Genomic DNA, 17,764 nt, shown 5'->3' on the forward strand with positions numbered 1-17,764 from the left:
TTAAGAAAATAGGAAAGAGTTAGTTTAGTGATTGAACTGCAAACTGAAGCTACTCTGTAAGGTTGATACCTCAGAGGAAGCCAAGGAAAAGAAAATTTAAGGTGACTGTCACAGACTGGTCTGTCTTTACCTCTGCTAATGTCTCTGCAACGGCCAGAAGAGACACACACAATGCTCTGAAATAATTTTCTAATTGATGTAAAAGTAATTGTTTTCTACATAATTATTGAAGCTACTTTTAGAGCTACTTGGGTTGGGCTTTTTTAGTACTGCCAATGCTGTAGTGGAAATAACATCACAGGTTTTGGACATAATTCAGAAGTTCTAAAATAAAGGTTGGCAGGAACAACCCAGGAAAAAGATCTGAGCACAAACCAGGAAATAACTAGAATGGGGGGTGTCGTGGGGTGAAGAAGGATAAATCCTTGCATGGCCAGGATGGGTTGGGCCTTACATTTTGAAAGAAAGTGAGGGATAGCAATACCTTAAAACAGATGCTTTGGATATCTTGCTCTTGAAAGCTAGTAGTAAACTATAACAAACAATACAAAAACCTGAAGCCCAAGATCTGTCAGTGCTACAATACTTACATATACGTTACGAAACGTTCCAAGATGCAATAAAACTACGTCCTCAGCACATGCTGGGATGTGCAGACTATATATATATATGTCTGTGTATATATATAGACACAAACATATATACATGTATTTATATACATATTAAAATATACATCTATGTTAGAGATTACTCCACACTGCAATAGGGCTACACATTCTAAATAAAAAAGCAAATGCCATTACATAAGATGCGTTTCTTTTATATCATATAAATACTCCAGGCTGAAGACAACAGTATGAGGAGAAGTAAAGAGATTTAGTTTAGTCCTTTGCCAAGCATTCAAAATACCTTATGGAACTGCAGAACAAGATAGTTCAAGATGCCTTTATAATGTTGGCTTTGCCACAAGTACATTGTGATGCATCCAAACAGATCCCCCATGTATTCAGCTGACTCAGAACATACATACATCTGAGCTATGGTGTGCAGTGCAGAGGTACTCAAAGCTAGGTCTGGAATCAGACACAGCATAGCTATATCAATGTACTATGGTATCAAGGGCCTTTTCAAAATACTGCACCACAATCAGATCACTGTAAGGTGATCTAATTTTATAGCTTGTTTCTAGATCATAAGAATAAACAACTTTGTTACAAAGACAGTATTATTATTGGATATTTTATTTCTAATATGTAGTCTCTTACCTCACTAGCAGCATATGTATATAGCACCTTATTTTTTATAACAAACCATAGGTGTTTCCATGGTTTCTTACTGCCCTTAGATCTGTGTAGGTAGCCACTCATTGTAGAGTCTTCTGTATTTGCTGAAACCTGAAGAGGAAAAACAAAACGAATCAACAAACCGTTAAGAGTACAAGTTTTCACAGTACGGCTTTTTTTTTTTAACAGATTTCCAGAGCCCTGCCTGGCAGAGACTCAAATTCTTCCCTGATCTCAGGTTAATGTTGCTCACTAACTCAGATGGATGAAAGAAAAATTATTTTGTTTGCTACCATCTATCTGGTCTGGAAGAGAGGTTTCCACAGTCACTAAAGGTTGGAACTTAAATTGGATGCAACAGGACAAGAGAGAGCTGCAACACTGAGCAGCATGTACAGCTGGAGAACACACATTCTCATATAAGAAGAATCATAGAACCACCGGGTGGTTTGGGTTGGAAGGGACCTTAAAGATGATCTCATTCCAACTCCCCTGTCATGGGCAGGGACACCTTTCCCTAGGCCATAGATTGTCGCTGTTGTCCCCAGGGACGGCGAGAAACTACACAAGTCCAGGATGGGGTTCAAAGGCCAGAAATGGCTCTATTTAATTATATAATTCAGCTTATATAGCTTTGTTTGCAAGGATGGCATAAAACCATTGGATGCTTGACCATCCACCTCCCAGAGGGACTGGCTGAATGGCATAACACCCATTTCCAAAATATTTTCCCAGCGAACCAAAACAAGTCTGTGCAGGTGTGAGATAGAGAGCTGGTTTACAGAACCGTCTTCCACTGTTTCTCAGCTAAAGCATGAGAAAGGAAAACTTCACTAAATGCTTCAGCAGCTGGAAAATTCCTCTGCTCCTGCTCTTTAGCATCCACAATAGATGGCTCAATGCCCCATCTAGTCTGGTCTTGAACACTGCCAGGGATGGAGAGTCCACAACCTTTTTGGGTAACCTGTTCCAGTTCCTCACCACCCTTACAGTAAAGAATTTCTTCCTAATATCTAATCTAAACTTACCCTCGGTTCAACTTATGAGGGGTCCCCCATGTCCTATCACTACATGCCCTTGTAATAGGTCCCTCTCCAGCTTTCTTGTAGGCCTCTCTTCCGGTACTGGAAGGCTGCTCCAAAATCTCCCTGGAGCCTTCTCTTTTCCAGACTGAACAATCCCAAGTCTCTCAGACAGTTGTATTAGGAGAGGTGCTGCAGCCCTCCCTCAACTTAGCAGCCCTCCTCTGGACTTGTTCCAACAGGTCCATGTCCTTATTATGTTGGGGACCCCAGAGCTGTACTGCAGGTGGGGTCTCACCAGAGTGGAGTAGAGGGGCAGAATCACTTCCCTTGCCCTGCTGGCCATGCTGCTTTGGATGCAGCCCAGGACGCAGTTGGTTTTCTGGCCTGCAAGTGCGCATTGCTGAGTTACGTTGATCTTTTCACCCACGAACACTCCCAGGTCTTTCTCCCTAGGGCTAACCTCAATCCATTCTCCACTCAGCCTGTATTTGTGCTTGGGATTTCCCTGACAAACAAGCAGGACCTTGTGCTTGGCCTTGTTGAATTTCATGAGGTTCACATAGACCCACCTTACATGCCTATCCAGGTCCCTCTGGATGGCATCCCTTCCCTCCAGTGTGTCAACTGCAACACACAGCTTGGTGTCATCAGCAAACCTGATGCTGAGAAAAATCACTTCCCACTCCCAAGACCTACAGTAAGCAGGGTTTCACTCTACCTTTTCTAATCATAAACCAAGAGCCGAGTTGGTGTAGGAGTCCTGTCATTGACTGTTGGTACAGAGGTAAATCACAATTCAGGGAAACACAGCTTTCTGTGTTTCCCTGAATTGTGCAAGAAAGAAATTACAATTTCAACTATATCTCTGAATCACAGTCTCACGGGTGTTTATGCATGTTACACACTGCATGTCCCAGCCTATTTAAAACTAAGGCCTAAACCACAGTTAGAGACACATTTTGACTTTTGATTCTAGGTAAGATGGTTAAAATAACTTTTTTTCTACTCTTAATATTGATGATATAATACCAAAAAAGCACCACTTTTGACCAATAAAACACTTACTTCTTTGAGGGCTGCAGGAATTTTTTTCTGCTTTCTTCCAGAGGGAATACTTTGTAATACTGTAGACAAGGCACTTGATGGAGATTTATGGTTGACTGGGGATCCGCTCTTAGGAGTGCACTGGTTATCTAAAATGCACAGAATGAATATATTGATTTCATGTCACAGATGACTAAACAGAGGCAATTCATTCTTGGACTTTTCTTCTTAGAAACAGCTGGCATTTTTATTCAGATTACAGTGCTGCAATAGTAACACCTAATCGTGTTAAATTCAGCACTGAATTAACTTTTCAGTGTTATCATCAACACCACAAGTTAGAATTCCCCAAATCACAATCATACTAAAAAAACACAAGACGTTTAAAACTAAACAATTGATCTTGTTTGTTTTCCAAGTCTGTTTTCTTGTTGTTGAACTGCCTTTGCTCATAAAAATAAGTCTTAAAAATCACATCCAAATTTTACAGCTGTCCTCTGCTGTCTGTACTTTGTCTTTCAATTCTCTACATCTGTTAACTTCTCAACCTTATTCAATAGGGATGTTCCTCTTCCAGCACACACACACTTCTGAAGCGTTCCCATCTCCCAGAACGTGCCTTCTCCACTGCCACAGCAGTTACTTCATCTCTCTTGGAAGACCTCTGCAACACTTCACTTCTTCAAAACCCCTTTTTCTAGCAACACCCACCACTTTTTTTACAGCTGCACCTGGATACCTGGTGGTTTCATAAAGACTACTTCTAGAGTTGTTCCTGAACTCAGTGAGCCTCTGAAATAATGAGCAGAGCAGGAGAGCAATGGGTTTGCCAGCTGTACTGCAGCTGCTCCCCAGCCCTTTTCTCAGCTAAAGGCAGCTGCAATTGCCTGCAGCACAGCAGCCTCTAGTGCCCGGCGCACACACCTGCAGGTGGTTCAGACAACGGCCTTCCCCCTCACCGCAGACTCACGCTGTCATTTCCAGGGTTATCCACGCTTCTTTCTGCATCCCCATGAGAAATGTCACCCCCGGCATGCTGGGATCCATAGCTTTATTATTTCTCCGGGCACTACAGATTTCCTGATACCCTAGAGCCTAGATACCACTGGAGCCTCTGCCAAGGGAAGGGCAGCGAGCTCTTTCAGTCTGTTCACAGCTCATTTGTGTACTTTATACTCAAGTATTTCAACTTAATTCACAGCAAGTCCTGTGAGATGGGACTGGATTCCCATCTCACTGGGAGGTGCTTCCACTGATTTTACATTTGCTTCTGCATAGTGATATGAAGCTCCGTGAAAGAGACACATAAGAGTTTTCTCAGGATGAGGATACTGACCCTGGACCTCCTCTCTAAGCAAATGTTATTACCATTAGGCTGTCCAGCCATTGCTTTCCACTAGGCACCACATTATCTGAAAGTGTTTCAATGAAACTGCTCTAGCTGTGGTGTTTTATGTTGAATCCATGTTGCCAGTGTTCAGTAGGCAACGGTTAGGAGTTTGCTTTCAGAACTGAGGTACAGATATGCCAAATCCTTGAATTCCGTATGAGCTGAGGCTTGAGAGTGGCTTGAGGCCATTTTTTAGAACTGAAGAGACTCAGCTTCGGAAAGATTAAGGTCTATGTCTTTACAGAGCCCCGGACCTTCAGCCACCTCAGCAGCTTAGCTGGCAAAAATGAAGTTTACAGATATACAAGGTACAGAGCATAAAAATACACATGAACCCACTGGGGGAGGTCAGGATAAGCTGCAAGGAGTCTAATGTACACTTGCACCCTGTGATTAATGAAAAGCAATGTAACACTCGTTAAAAAGGAAAGCAGCATAATTACCACATGTCATTACCACAGGGTAAAGGCATACATGTTTCTGGAAAGGAAGAGCCAATGCATTGCAAATTCATTTCCTAGCTTGCTCCACAGAAACTTGTTTGGCATCTTAGAATCTAGATGCCTATCATTTCTCAGGCACAAGCAGAATTAAGCACTTGAACCCAGCAGTAAAGATGAGATGCAGACATACCGTGTTAGTAAGACAGTTTGTGAAGATTTTCTTTACCTTGCTTTTGTAGCTCCCTGAAGCAATGATCACATACTCTTGCTGGCTGGTTTTTCATATAGTCTAAGCCATGTTTGTTTGATGAACAAGCTTGACAGACAATCTGGAAACAGACAGAAACAGATAAAAGCATTATTGTACATGATGTGCACCTGTAAATCACCAGATTCTCAAAGACATTCACTTCATCACTGTTAAGCCCATAAAAACCTGAAATAGGCACTATTTCACAGTGAAAATGTTTTAAGATCTTGGCTTTTTTCCTGTGTCTTTATGTTCAACATGCTGTCCTTTCCTCCTCTAAATTATAAAAATTTAAATATTAAGAAAAAAAAAAATCAGTGAATTATGAATCAATAAACCAACATTAATGATGCATAAAACCCAGAACAAGCCTACTGTGTTACTGAACTGTTTCAACCACAACTTTTTGAAATAGCTAAAAAGCCATTGCTCTTTTGATGATTTCTTTACAACACAGGTGTCTCAACTGCATTGCACTCTAATTTTGTATTCTCACTGGATTAAGCAAGAAAGACAACGTTTATTATATATAGTTTTCATAAGTGTAAAATATAAAACAAGACTGGTACTAACTTAAAATAGAAAATCATTATTTATCTTATATTAGTGAGGAAGATATTTCTTCATTTCAGCTAACATTTGTGGGTATTATGGAATTGCAAAAGCAACCCTAAATAGCATTCTGGAATGCAAAATAAATAACATGTAGCATGTTGAAGGTTGAATAGTGGTCTGTCATAACACCTGTCCAAAAAATCCAAACCCCAGCCCCCAAACCACCAACCTGAACATGTTGGTTCTAACCCACATAATTATGTCAGAGTACAGAGCTGCTTAGAAGAGTAGTTGGGGTGATGAGGCTCCACCTGAATGTCACACAAGGAACATGAATGACTGACAGAAAAGGTAACCACAAAATACCCAACCTTTCCACATGCCCTGCAGTGGTGCCTTCTCCATGTCAGCGTGAATTCACTCGTACAGATCATGCACATGGTGGCTCTCGTGTCAGGGATCCAGATGGGAGCCTTTGATCCCAGAGGGCTATCTTCTTCCTGTTTCTCTGGATCTGCCTGAGAGAACATAGGCACAATACCATTACATTCAGTGAGGAGAAATAAGACTAGGATTCATCAGTGATTATAGGATAATGCTAATGGTGCTGGAAAGCCTTCTTTGATACATTGTCATGGTCTTAAATGTTATCTGCTATTTCATCAGTGACCATTATAATGCAAGCCTGACAACAGAGATGCATTTACTGACTTTCAAGCTTTACCAGCCTACTGGGATCAATAGCTGCTTTATTTTAAAATCTTTTAATTTCATCTTTCTGTGCACAAGGCTACATAGAGAACTGTGATTGCTGATTTGGGTTTTTTTGAAGAAAATTTTAAATTTATGAAGTAGATAACATTATGAAATATTCTGTTCTACCATCTGTTCAATTATTTACCATCGTGCTTTATTACTTGTCATGAAATACCTCGTTTCTCTAAACACCTGTGAGGATATTTTATATTCAAACAGGGAACAAACCAACAATAATGGTGGGATATACCTCTTCAAGGCTTTTGCTTGGATTAAATGTGATTCTCTTTTTTGTATATTCTTCAATCGACTTGGAGATAGCTTCTAACCACTCATCTCTTTCTGTAGCAGAACTGTTGGAGTAAAAAACCGACAAAAGCAATTTATTATTATTAACATTTAAAACTAAGAAGCAAGTGTTGATTAGAATTCCATTAACTTTATTGTACACTGGAGTAACTCTTTTGCAAGTTCAGCTTATAGACCATCTACAACTCCTACTGAAACTGGCGTTATTTTTTAACCTTTGGCACGGTGTTATTTATGTTGACTAATACTAAAAAAGATTTCTGTGTCTGTTGCTGTCATGTGGATTCCCTCCTTCCCTTTCCTCCTTCCAAAATCTCTGTGATTATTTCAAGGCTTGTCTCTCATTGCTTCTCCCTCCTCCCCCACCCTTGAATAGCCTGGATAACACTTGTTTAAATGATGCTCCCAGAACAAAGGCCTTTCCTCTTGAAAGCAACCTGAAATTTCAACAAACCTTTTTTCTGCCCACTTCCTTCTGTGTCAGAGTGCAGTTTGTTGTACCCAATCCTGTGAAACTCCAAGCTTCTGTCAGATAAAAACACACTGACTCTTCTTCTGCCTTGTGCTCCTAACTATTTGCTCCTACCAGGTCATGCTACTTTCAAATATTTTTTTTTTTTTCCAAAATGTCTCCATTGGATGAGCTAACTCAAAGAGATAAACAGATAAGCTTACTCCATCTGTTTATCCCCCAGCTGGTGGATCACTAATCAAGTGCAAGGAAAGCATTAGGCTGAAGTGGCACGGCAGGAGGAGCAGAGAGCACAAGCAGTACCTGGCACAGCAGGACCTTGCAGCTATACTGGATTATGTGCAGTGCCAAAGCACCTCCTCTGGCCATGGGCACAACACCATTTTCATAAATCCACGCTGTTCCTGCTGTAAAGGGCAGCCTACTATCCTTTCTCTCAGCCACTAGGTCTTATTTTCACCCTTGTGCCAGAACATACAGAGTTATGCAGTGGGCTGGATTAGGAAACAAATCCGTATTAAAGCAAGCCATCAGCCTGCCCTTCCTCTGGATCAATTTACTGACTAGGTAAATTCATCACACAGCTGAACAACTACTTGTGCAACACAGAGAAGGCTCTGAGGAAGGATGAAGCAGTTTTGCAGCAGAGGAACAGCTACTGTTTAAGGTGCCATGCCAGCTTAAAAAGGGCTTCTAAAATTTAAACAAGAATTCACTCCCAACATTTTTTTCTCTTCCCCACTTTTTAATTGGTATCAAATAAATTAATTTGTTTAAACCAAGGAACTGAATACAAATATATAGAAAGGAAAGTTAGGGAAGAGGAAAGCAACGACTTACACAAATGAGGTCTGACACCAATTATTATTTAATGGTTTTGTAGGTGAATTTAGAAGCTTTCATCACCTTTGAACCTTTAAGGAAAATACTTTGAATGGGGGGTTTGAACGGGATGAAACTGAGTACTATGCTGAATCAGAGAGGACAAATCTGGTAAGATAAATGCACAGGCACAAGTAAAACAAAAAAAAAATTCTAGCACACACAGCAACAAAATCAGAACAAAAGGAGAAGATATAAGATACATGCAAGGGCAAAGCAATGCATTAGTGTCTGTCCAAATATCTCACATTCTGAGTGGAACATTTTGTTCAGTCTATTTACCTTTGCTTCCTCAACAGGAAAGAACAACTGGTCTGCATTAACTACGTAATATTCGTAACTCTAATCAAGTCCTTTGGCTTTTTCAAAATCCAGTTACATTTAATTAGATTCCTCTAACTGGATTAGCCAATTAAATTTAAAGTTGGCACAGGTTTTGGAGATTACGCACCACCACTCCCCCCCCCAATCATGTGGGGACTGCTCTGTACGGAGCAGCTTGCACAATGAGCTACAGGCTTACACCCTAATATTTCACTGGGAAGCTCGTGCTTGGTAGGATTGCCAGTGGAAGCCTTTAGGATTGTTTACAATCCTTCAGAACTTAAGAGCAAAGGTGGTGCCACTGGTAACTGATGTAATGGTTTGCTGCAGGAAAATCGGGAGTTTCTTCTGCTGTCACTGCAGCCATCCCCAACAGCTGCCCAGCCCTACCACTTCCCTTGCTGCAGGTCCAGTATTTGTTGCATCCTTCCAAAAAAAAAAAAATTTTGTTTACTAAAATTGCAGAGGTTTCTTGGGTTTTTAAACACTGTTATTTTTATTTATTCATTTAAGATTTAACATAACAGTAGAAAGCTTCAAAAGTCCTTCAAAAGGACTGCAGAGAACCCCAGCAATGGCTACTACTAGTAAATGCATGTGCTGGGGGCACATATCCAGCTGCTCAGTGGAGCTAAATAGCTCAGTGGCCCCAGGAGGACACTCAGAAGCATGTCCCTCTTGTTTCCAGGATCAGAGTCTTAGGGCACCTCTCCCAGCTGAGCCAGTCTTGCCTGACTATCCTTAGCTAGGATAGGAAGAGATGCAGCTGTATCTATCTGCCCAGGGTAGCTCTTCACCAGCCTTACTGAGGGGCCAGACCACGTCAGGCTGGCATGACAGGTGTTTCCAGGACCAAAGCTTTCCTCCTGTACAGTGCTGCATCTTGTAGATGCACAAACTTGTTTTTCTGATGAAGAGATTTCTAGTACAATTCTGCATTGTACTATGAAAAACAATTCACATTCCTACAGATATCCCAGCAAAACTGAAACCTCAACCCAGACTAGATAAAGCAGAATACTAATGCAGTCAGTAAAAGTGAACCTGAAGTGACAAAGAATCTTGTCTAGGCATTAATCCATATTTCTGTTATTAACTGGCCTACTTTTTATTACTAGCAATTTTTCACTTCCCTGTCTCTGCTCCCAGGATCATTTCAGAATCTCTTCTTTGGTGTACACTCCACATAATGCTTATTATTTGAAAAAAACCCACAGAAATGAAATTTGTCTCCAGTGTCTTTAAAACTAACTTGAACAGTTTTGATTTTATTTTTTTTAACCATATAGGACCCAATAAGCTGTTAGAATGAGGCATCATTCAAAGGAAGATGTAGCCTGGGTTGACAAGATACAAATTCTCTTCTCATTTAGAATATTTATCAATCGGAACAACATAGTTAATTGGGAAAAATGTAAGCAAGCACCTGTTGCTGGCAGTGTTTTTCAATTGCTTCCCTCCTACCCCACAACAGGCCCAGTTCTGGTGACAGACAGAAAACAATCTGAAAACTGTCATTTACATCTGGTGCCTCCAGCACCTCCTTGGTGCTATGTAAATGCAACCTCTGTCTGTCACTGTTGTGTAACTTAGGGCTCTTGCACACACATGGCTTCCAGCAAGTATAAAAATAACAGAGCTGAATGCTCCTCAAAGATGCAACATCAACAACACTAAAACAAAAACAAATTGTAGCAGCCTTAGTTGGTAATATGGGGTTAATTCCAGCAATTTCAAGGTTAAGACAAAAGCATGTCACAAACTATGCCAAATTCAATGAGAAAATTATATATAGGGGTTTTCCCCTATAGACCAGCACATCTTCCCCAGGAGTTGCTTTTAATCTACCACTTAATCAGTTCATCAAAAAGACTAGTCTGTCCTGTTTTGTGGAAAATAGGTAGCTTGTATGTTAAGATGATAACATTTTCAGAAGTTCCAATTATTTTTTTTTCAATTCTTTTAAAACAACTGGAGTAAAAGTGAAACACTGTTTCAAATCAAGCAGAGGTAAATCCACATTGCCTACTGCCATCCCTTGAATGCCTTCACGTGTCTGTGTGACATTCAGTCACCAAGGCACCTAAGCAGCACAGACCTGTTCATATTACACTGGAGCACAATCATCCCCTAAACTGTGAAATGCATTTTTTTTCCCTAGTGTGCAGAAGAACTATAAGAAACATTTAAATTTGTTGAAGAAATACAGAATTACTCATTTCAAGTGTGTTGTTATAAATAACTACTGCTCTGACAATTGAGCTACTTCCTTTGGCTTCTTTGACAATGTTAACCTTGGTCTACCCCTCAGCTACAGATACTGCTATCTTTGTGCATTCTCATGTCAGTATTTACAAGGTCACACAAAAAGCAGCAGTCTGCTCTTGCTCGGCTTTGCTAAATGAAAGAGAAAACATGTCTTTCTTCATTGGTATCAGCACTGCCACAAATGTCAGAACATATAAAACTTCAACTCAAGCACCATAAAAACAACAATCCACAAAACCAGGCCTAAAGGCATCTCAGTGAAGGTGACCAGATCTGCCTGGGCTTAGTGACCATATATCCTTTTGCTGTTACATAGAGAATTTGGTAACATAGAACATATCAGCAATTTTAGAAGAACAAAAAAATACTGAAAAGCAAAGCCTAAAGTGAATTGAAACCCTCTCAAGGAAAGGCAGTGCAAGGGTAGTATTTCAATTTACTTAAAGTTTCTGAAGGTGTAGCTAAGGTGAAAAAGAGGAACCAAATAATGGTTTTATTCACTCTGATTTACTGATCCCCTCTATTCTGTAATCACTCTAGCCAAGGGTAACTTTTCATTACACTAAGTGCAAAACAAGCTCTAAAAAGCTTGTGTGGTCTGTTTGAAATCACACAGTTTTAAAATCACTGTTCATTTGGAAGACTTACCTCGCTGAAAGAATGAAGGATCTCTCTACACTTTCAATGTTCAGTTCATTCTGATACGCTTCCTGGGTTGGCTTCTTAACCTTCAGCCAAGAGAGAAAACTTCACATTCAAACTGAAATGGTACTTTTGTCATTGCTTTGATTTTATTTCCTGTAAAATCTCTTACATTTTTATTGCGGAGTAAGGGTACACTGGAGAGAAAATACTCAGGAATAGGAAATCATATACCAGTCCAGAGGGCCCAGCTACACTAAGATTACATGCAGCCCATCCTTTTATTTCACTGGTTCTTATACAAACACTGGAGATGTACGGGGGAACGAAGCTCAGGAGCTGTCAGACACCTTCCATACATGCCCAGGCATGTTGCCTCATGAGCACCTCCTGCAATTGGGCAAGAAAAGGCACTGCTGCTGCTGCAGGATGAGATACAGCCCACTGGTGTACCCCAGAGTGGGCAAGGGCTGCACTACCCTGTTGATCCTTCAAGCTACCAAATTTCAACCATAAGGGGGCTTAAAAGTCAAGGGTGGGTCTGAGCCACTGCAAGACATCTGCTGGCAAAAGAGATTTTGTAGCTCTGCCTGCAAAACTTCGGACCCAAGTGCCAGATCTGCACTGCAACTGAACTTGGTGATTTTTTCTGACAGGACTGGAGACAATGATTCCCAAGGCAAGGATTTGCTGTTCCCATTAACTGTCATGTCAGTGACTGAGTCATTATATGGCATGTATGTCCCTTATCATTAGCCAGTGGGGCTCAGGGCTTAACTTTGATGCTCTTCACAAGGGCTCAGGCAGAAAACCTGTATCTTCCCTCACAGTTAGCAAATCTCTGTAAACCACAGAGAACTGATCCACCAGGATCTTACCAGGCAAAGATGCCTAATCTCTGGGTGTGAGCAATAAAAAGCAGTGAAAAGGCAGAAGTGAGGCAGTCTCAACAAAATACAATACAAAAAATAAGCAGGCAGACTGTTCCAGAGTAGGACAACACTGGGTGAAATGCAGCCAAGATGATCCTGTGGCAACAGAACGTTTAGGGAAACCTAGACAGCAATCCCACAGGCCACATTATGCAAAGAACATTAAGCCTGTAGGATTGCTCTGGAACATAAGCATATTTAATATATCTCGCCAGCAGTAAACACGCTGCGTTTTCAAAATTTGAAGGCCTGAGTTTAGGTAGATTTGGAGAAAGGCTCACTTTAAATAGTGACTCACCTTCATTCCAGCCAACGACAACATGTTGTTGAGTTTATACATTCCTGACTGAACTGGAGTAGTATACAACAGGGCATCATTGAACTGTAATACAGGATGCTTTTTAATGACTGAAGTTTGTTAAAAGACAGATAATTTCAGATGCATCTTACTGGAAGTACAGAACTCCTACAGCACTGAGATAACTGTCCAGAAGGGCATCCTCTTCTTCCTATTACTCCACTTAGAATCCAAGAAACATTTTCACGTATAACAATAGGTAGATAACAATAGGCATCTATTTATAGCCTCCTTGTGTAAATATACATTTGGCACGAGTAAACAGTGCACGGATATCAAAGAACAGACTGTCAAAAGGGACAAAAATGTTTCTCGTGTACACAGGTACATAATATAGCAAACTACTTTAAAAGAATATAAGAATTAACCATTCAAACAAATCAGAGCAATCCAGAAACTAGGAGATAGCAGAATGGATTAGCAATTTATAAGGACAGACTTAACCATACCTTGTGAATTTTACCAGTTTGAAGTGCATCTACTGTTTATTTCCTAGTCTACCAGACTCAGATTTGTTCAGTGCATTTACTGAACAGTTACTAAGACTTTCTTATTTTCTGTGCCGTTCAACACATGGATCCAAACTTCATATACTGCACATAAACAAATACCAAAACCTGAGGTGTCTTGTAAGTTTTTGCTATGCAATTCTTTGCAAAATAATCAAATGCTTCAGGAGCCTTACTAAATATCCACTGCATGATAAATCAAAAATCACTGTGTTTAATGGTGTAAATGCTAGCCTGTACCATTTAAATCTAAAAAAAACCCCAAACCAAAGAAACCCATTGCCCCATAAAGCAAAACAAAGAAAATCCAAGATAGAGACACTGAAATTAGCAATATCTGGTTTGTGAAGCTTGAGATAGCACCAGATTTTTGAGAGTATTTCCATAACTGGTATAGGGAAGTATTTCTTCGTAAGAAGAACTACAAGACTACAAGACAGAATTCAGCCAGGACTGTGAACCAATAATGCCATAAATTACAGGGTAACAGCTGCTTTACTGTCTAAATAGAAGAGATAAACAAAAGGTTCAAGTGGAGACAGAAACTTCAGAGATGAACAGAAGTTTCAAAACAAAGCAGTAGCAGAGACAGGAAGAGAACCCAGTGTTTAACTTCCACCCAGTGCTCTGCTCGGGATGCACGTGGGCTCCTACAAGGGGAAGGAGAGAGGAGGCAGAGGGGGGGAATGAGAGAGGAGGGGGGAGATTGGAGGAAGGAAAGGAGGGATGGAAGGGTGCAGTAGCAGCAACCAGAGTTCTAGGTTTTAAGATCTGGTACAGCTAAGAGGGATGGAGTAATTGTGTTACTTTTCACAGTACCACAGATGTGTTCTCATGAAAACTCTCTGATTTTAAATGTTGTTCAAAATAATACATTTTAGTGAGAAATGCTTTTCCATTAAAATTAGTGCATATGACACAGATAATATCTCTAAATTAGAACTGACTGAACAGAACAGCAACAATTAGTAATTTTTTCTACTATCTGCAGTTATTAGTTATGTTTGCAGTGTGATGTTTTAACTTAAAATTACACTAGTGTAAGGCACATAGCAACATACACAGCATCTCACCAGAAAAAACATTCGTGGCTGCATGACCTTCCGTGACAGCTTCATCAGTGTTCCCTCTTTCAAAAAGACCTAGGAAATTAAAGCAAGAAATGCAAAACGTAGCTTTTTAGGGCACAAGGCATGCAAATGAGGTGACTTTTTTATAACTATTATCATGATTATGATTATTATTACTACACTAGAAGTGCTGCACAAGTTTTGGGATTCAAGGCTCCTCTCTTGAGAAAAGCTGTTTATCCTTAGGTTTCTCTAAGAGTGAGTGTGAACAGTTTTCCATGCTGCACTTGAAACCATGACAAATACAAGGTTAAGCTTGAGGACAAAAACCTGCCTGCAAGATCTGGCAAGGAATCATATTCTAAAAATTCTAAGTTTCCATCAGATAAACATCTAAAAAAAACCCCCACACATATTGAGAGGCAGTATTTATCTGACAATTAGAGCCTAATAATGAAGCAATGGACCAATTTTCTTCTTGGTATATTCCAGCGTCAGTCTTTGCTCGCATATCATCATCACTTTCACTGCACTTTCACTGCAGTGTGCTGAAGGCCATGTGGAGCACCTACCCTTCCTGGCTGTACGATCTCATGGTGCCCGTTTAAACTGTACTGGATCTGCATGAGTTTCTGAAAGTTATCCTATGGAGGAAAAAAGCAGAAGGTAAGTACTTGCCCTTGCATTCATGACTTTTTTTAAGGAAAAAAAAGAGAGAGAAAGAAAACTTTAATCAACCAGCTTCATAAGGCAAAATACTTACTCCTTGCTTCATGATGTCATTGGCATGGTTTGCAACTTCTATGACAACAGCTAAAGCATCTGAAAGATGAAGGAATCATGTTTTGGTTATACAGACCAATTAGCATTGGTGTAATGCAAAGCACAGATACCATACTGCATTTCCACATCATTGCAAGATTGAAGGACCTTATTGTACAGTCACTGCATTCAGGAGCACTTCCCATAAATCCCAGAGTCTTTGGATCATGGTTTTTAGTAAGTATGCCCTAACAAGTCATTGCTTCAACCAACAGTGTCAATTATTTCTTACAGCTACTCGAAACAGTCCACAGGCAAAACTAAATTCCAGTTTCTCACACAACAAATTACTTACTCTACTTACAGCAGAAAAGTTAACAACATTTTAACAGAGACTGTGTATGGACTAAGTTTTTACCATTTTCCCCAAATGCCATCAGTGCCAGTCATGGAAGACTACCTAGAAAAATTACATAAATCTCTGCCATTTCTTTCTTCTGCCTTTAGTTTTGCTGCACCTCAAGATAACAGTAAAATTCAAATTTCTAAATTTCAAACTTGCAATACCAGAAGAAAAATAAATATCTGAAAAAAAAGTTACCAAATATAGGCAATTATATTAAGTACTGATATTTAATAACCAGCAACTCAACTGTAATATATGCTAAGGTGTGAGTGCAAAAAGCAGTTATATAAAATGATTAAGTGAATACAGTGAGTGTTCAGTCCAAGGATCCATGCCATACAAGGATCTTATCCAAAAACCTGCAATTTACTTAAGCAGAAAAAAGACACTTACTTAACTGAAAGGTGTGACAACTGTTCTGATAAAATGTAGTCTCTAAAGCATTTAGCACCTTCTGAGTAATTGAATTACAGTCAATCACTTCAAAAAAAGAGTACATTTGGTTAAAAGTCCACAGAGAAACCTACCAAACCAGGTAAAACCAAAGCCTCAGGGTTTTTTCCTAAATAATCATTAAAGTGTTAGTACTGCAGAATGCATATACTTCCTTTATTGTTGAGTCATATTCAGAAAGGAAGTATGTTAAAAAATACAGCTTTCTGAACTGAAAGATTCAGAAGGTCATGAAGCTATATAAGAAAGTAAACAGACGTGAACAAAAAGCTCCTCCTAAGCCAATCGAAGGCGAATTTTTGTGCAAGATTGTCACAAACCAAGGTGATGCAAGCACAGAGTGAAACAGCTAAAATACACAACACATACCAAGCATTTGATTGAAATTTAAGTTTAGATATAGATGTCATGGTATCAAGCGAGCCTGCTGAAAAATAGCTGGTGGTCTCTTACTAGAAAATGTTTGCTTCAGGCAAAACACTCCCCAGCTCCCACCCACGTGGAAGAAAATGAAGTGAAATTCAGCTAAATTCACAAAGATAGGAATGACTACCTAATTCTCTGTTATACTTTCCTTCATCTCTCAGTTACTGTTAAAACCTTAACATTTTATTCATTGACTTCAAGCAAGATTGAAGAATTTTAGAGAAAATTATAAAACTTGCTGGCTATTGAAGGGAAAGTTCCAGGATCTCAGGACTACTTATACAGCCAAGACTAAATGAATCTAAACAACAACATAAAATAATCTATAGGGTCAAAGTGCATAAACATAGTGCTTTTTGGCAGGGAAGAGCATTCCACTTATACCACTTAGCTGAAGTAATGTATTCAAATGAAGGTCAGCAAGAAGAATTGTGCTATTTGGGTTTTTTTCCAAGAGTACTAATCACAACCAAACCTAGTCTCCCTCTCCACTCCTTCCCTTCACTCCCAGCCCCCGCAGTGGAATTAAACAACTAAGCAAAGTCAGAACTAAGTTAAGCTTAATTACTACAAGAAAGATCTTGGTGAGTAAAGACTAGATCTTCTTTTCTTACCCAGGTTCTAAGATGCACTATCAAATATGTCAAATATCAAATTAACACTTAGCTGTTGTAAGTTAGCTTCAGCTTCTATCTTTGATAAAAGAAGGGAAAGAAAAACACTGAAAGATGTAACTACAAAAAACAGAGAAGCTGGAGAAACCACAAAAAAAGAGTGAAGTATATATTTAGGTTGCTCTCTTTTCAAGTGGTCAACTATTTAATATGCAGTCCAAGTATTATTTTGTTCACAGCCATAAGAAATGCAAGATGAACCTCTCTATCTCTTGGAAGAGCCATCAGTTAAAATATTTTTGGCTTGTACCTTCAACATACTCAAACATGTCTGAATATCCTAAGAAATAAATTTACTCATATATTTCATGGTATTGTACCAGCAGACAAAGCAAACTTGGCTCAGTACATAGAAGGCACTCATTTACTGAAGTTCAATCAACTACATCTGCACAGCCCTTCTAAAGGTAAGGGGCTTGCACAAATGTGACAGGATCTCATGCAAATGAAATGGAAACATCGACTGGGAGCTTTTTTGTACTGCTGAGGCACACTCTGAAAAAGGAAACAGCCTGAATGCGCATTGCATTG

At 39.7% G+C, this 17,764-nt stretch overlaps 1 protein-coding gene across 1 annotated transcript in view; it reads right to left on the reverse strand.

Moving 5' to 3' along the window:
• The window catches only part of FGD6 (FYVE, RhoGEF and PH domain containing 6), a 73,423-nt gene that overhangs the window by 7,280 nt on the left and 48,379 nt on the right, over positions 1–17,764 (reverse strand). Inside the window, exons 10-19 of the mRNA XM_039570571.1 lie at positions 15,276–15,334; positions 15,085–15,156; positions 14,516–14,584; positions 12,874–12,957; positions 11,650–11,729; positions 6,997–7,099; positions 6,362–6,508; positions 5,412–5,514; positions 3,374–3,501; positions 1,266–1,394 (exon numbers count right to left, since the gene is read on the reverse strand). Coding sequence (XP_039426505.1) covers positions 1,266–1,394; positions 3,374–3,501; positions 5,412–5,514; positions 6,362–6,508; positions 6,997–7,099; positions 11,650–11,729; positions 12,874–12,957; positions 14,516–14,584; positions 15,085–15,156; positions 15,276–15,334 — 974 coding nt within the window. The remainder of the gene's footprint in view (positions 1–1,265; positions 1,395–3,373; positions 3,502–5,411; positions 5,515–6,361; positions 6,509–6,996; positions 7,100–11,649; positions 11,730–12,873; positions 12,958–14,515; positions 14,585–15,084; positions 15,157–15,275; positions 15,335–17,764) is intronic.

The sequence above is a fragment of the Corvus cornix genome, chromosome 1A (assembly GCF_000738735.6).
Source record: "Corvus cornix cornix isolate S_Up_H32 chromosome 1A, ASM73873v5, whole genome shotgun sequence".
NCBI lineage: Eukaryota > Metazoa > Chordata > Aves > Passeriformes > Corvidae > Corvus > Corvus cornix.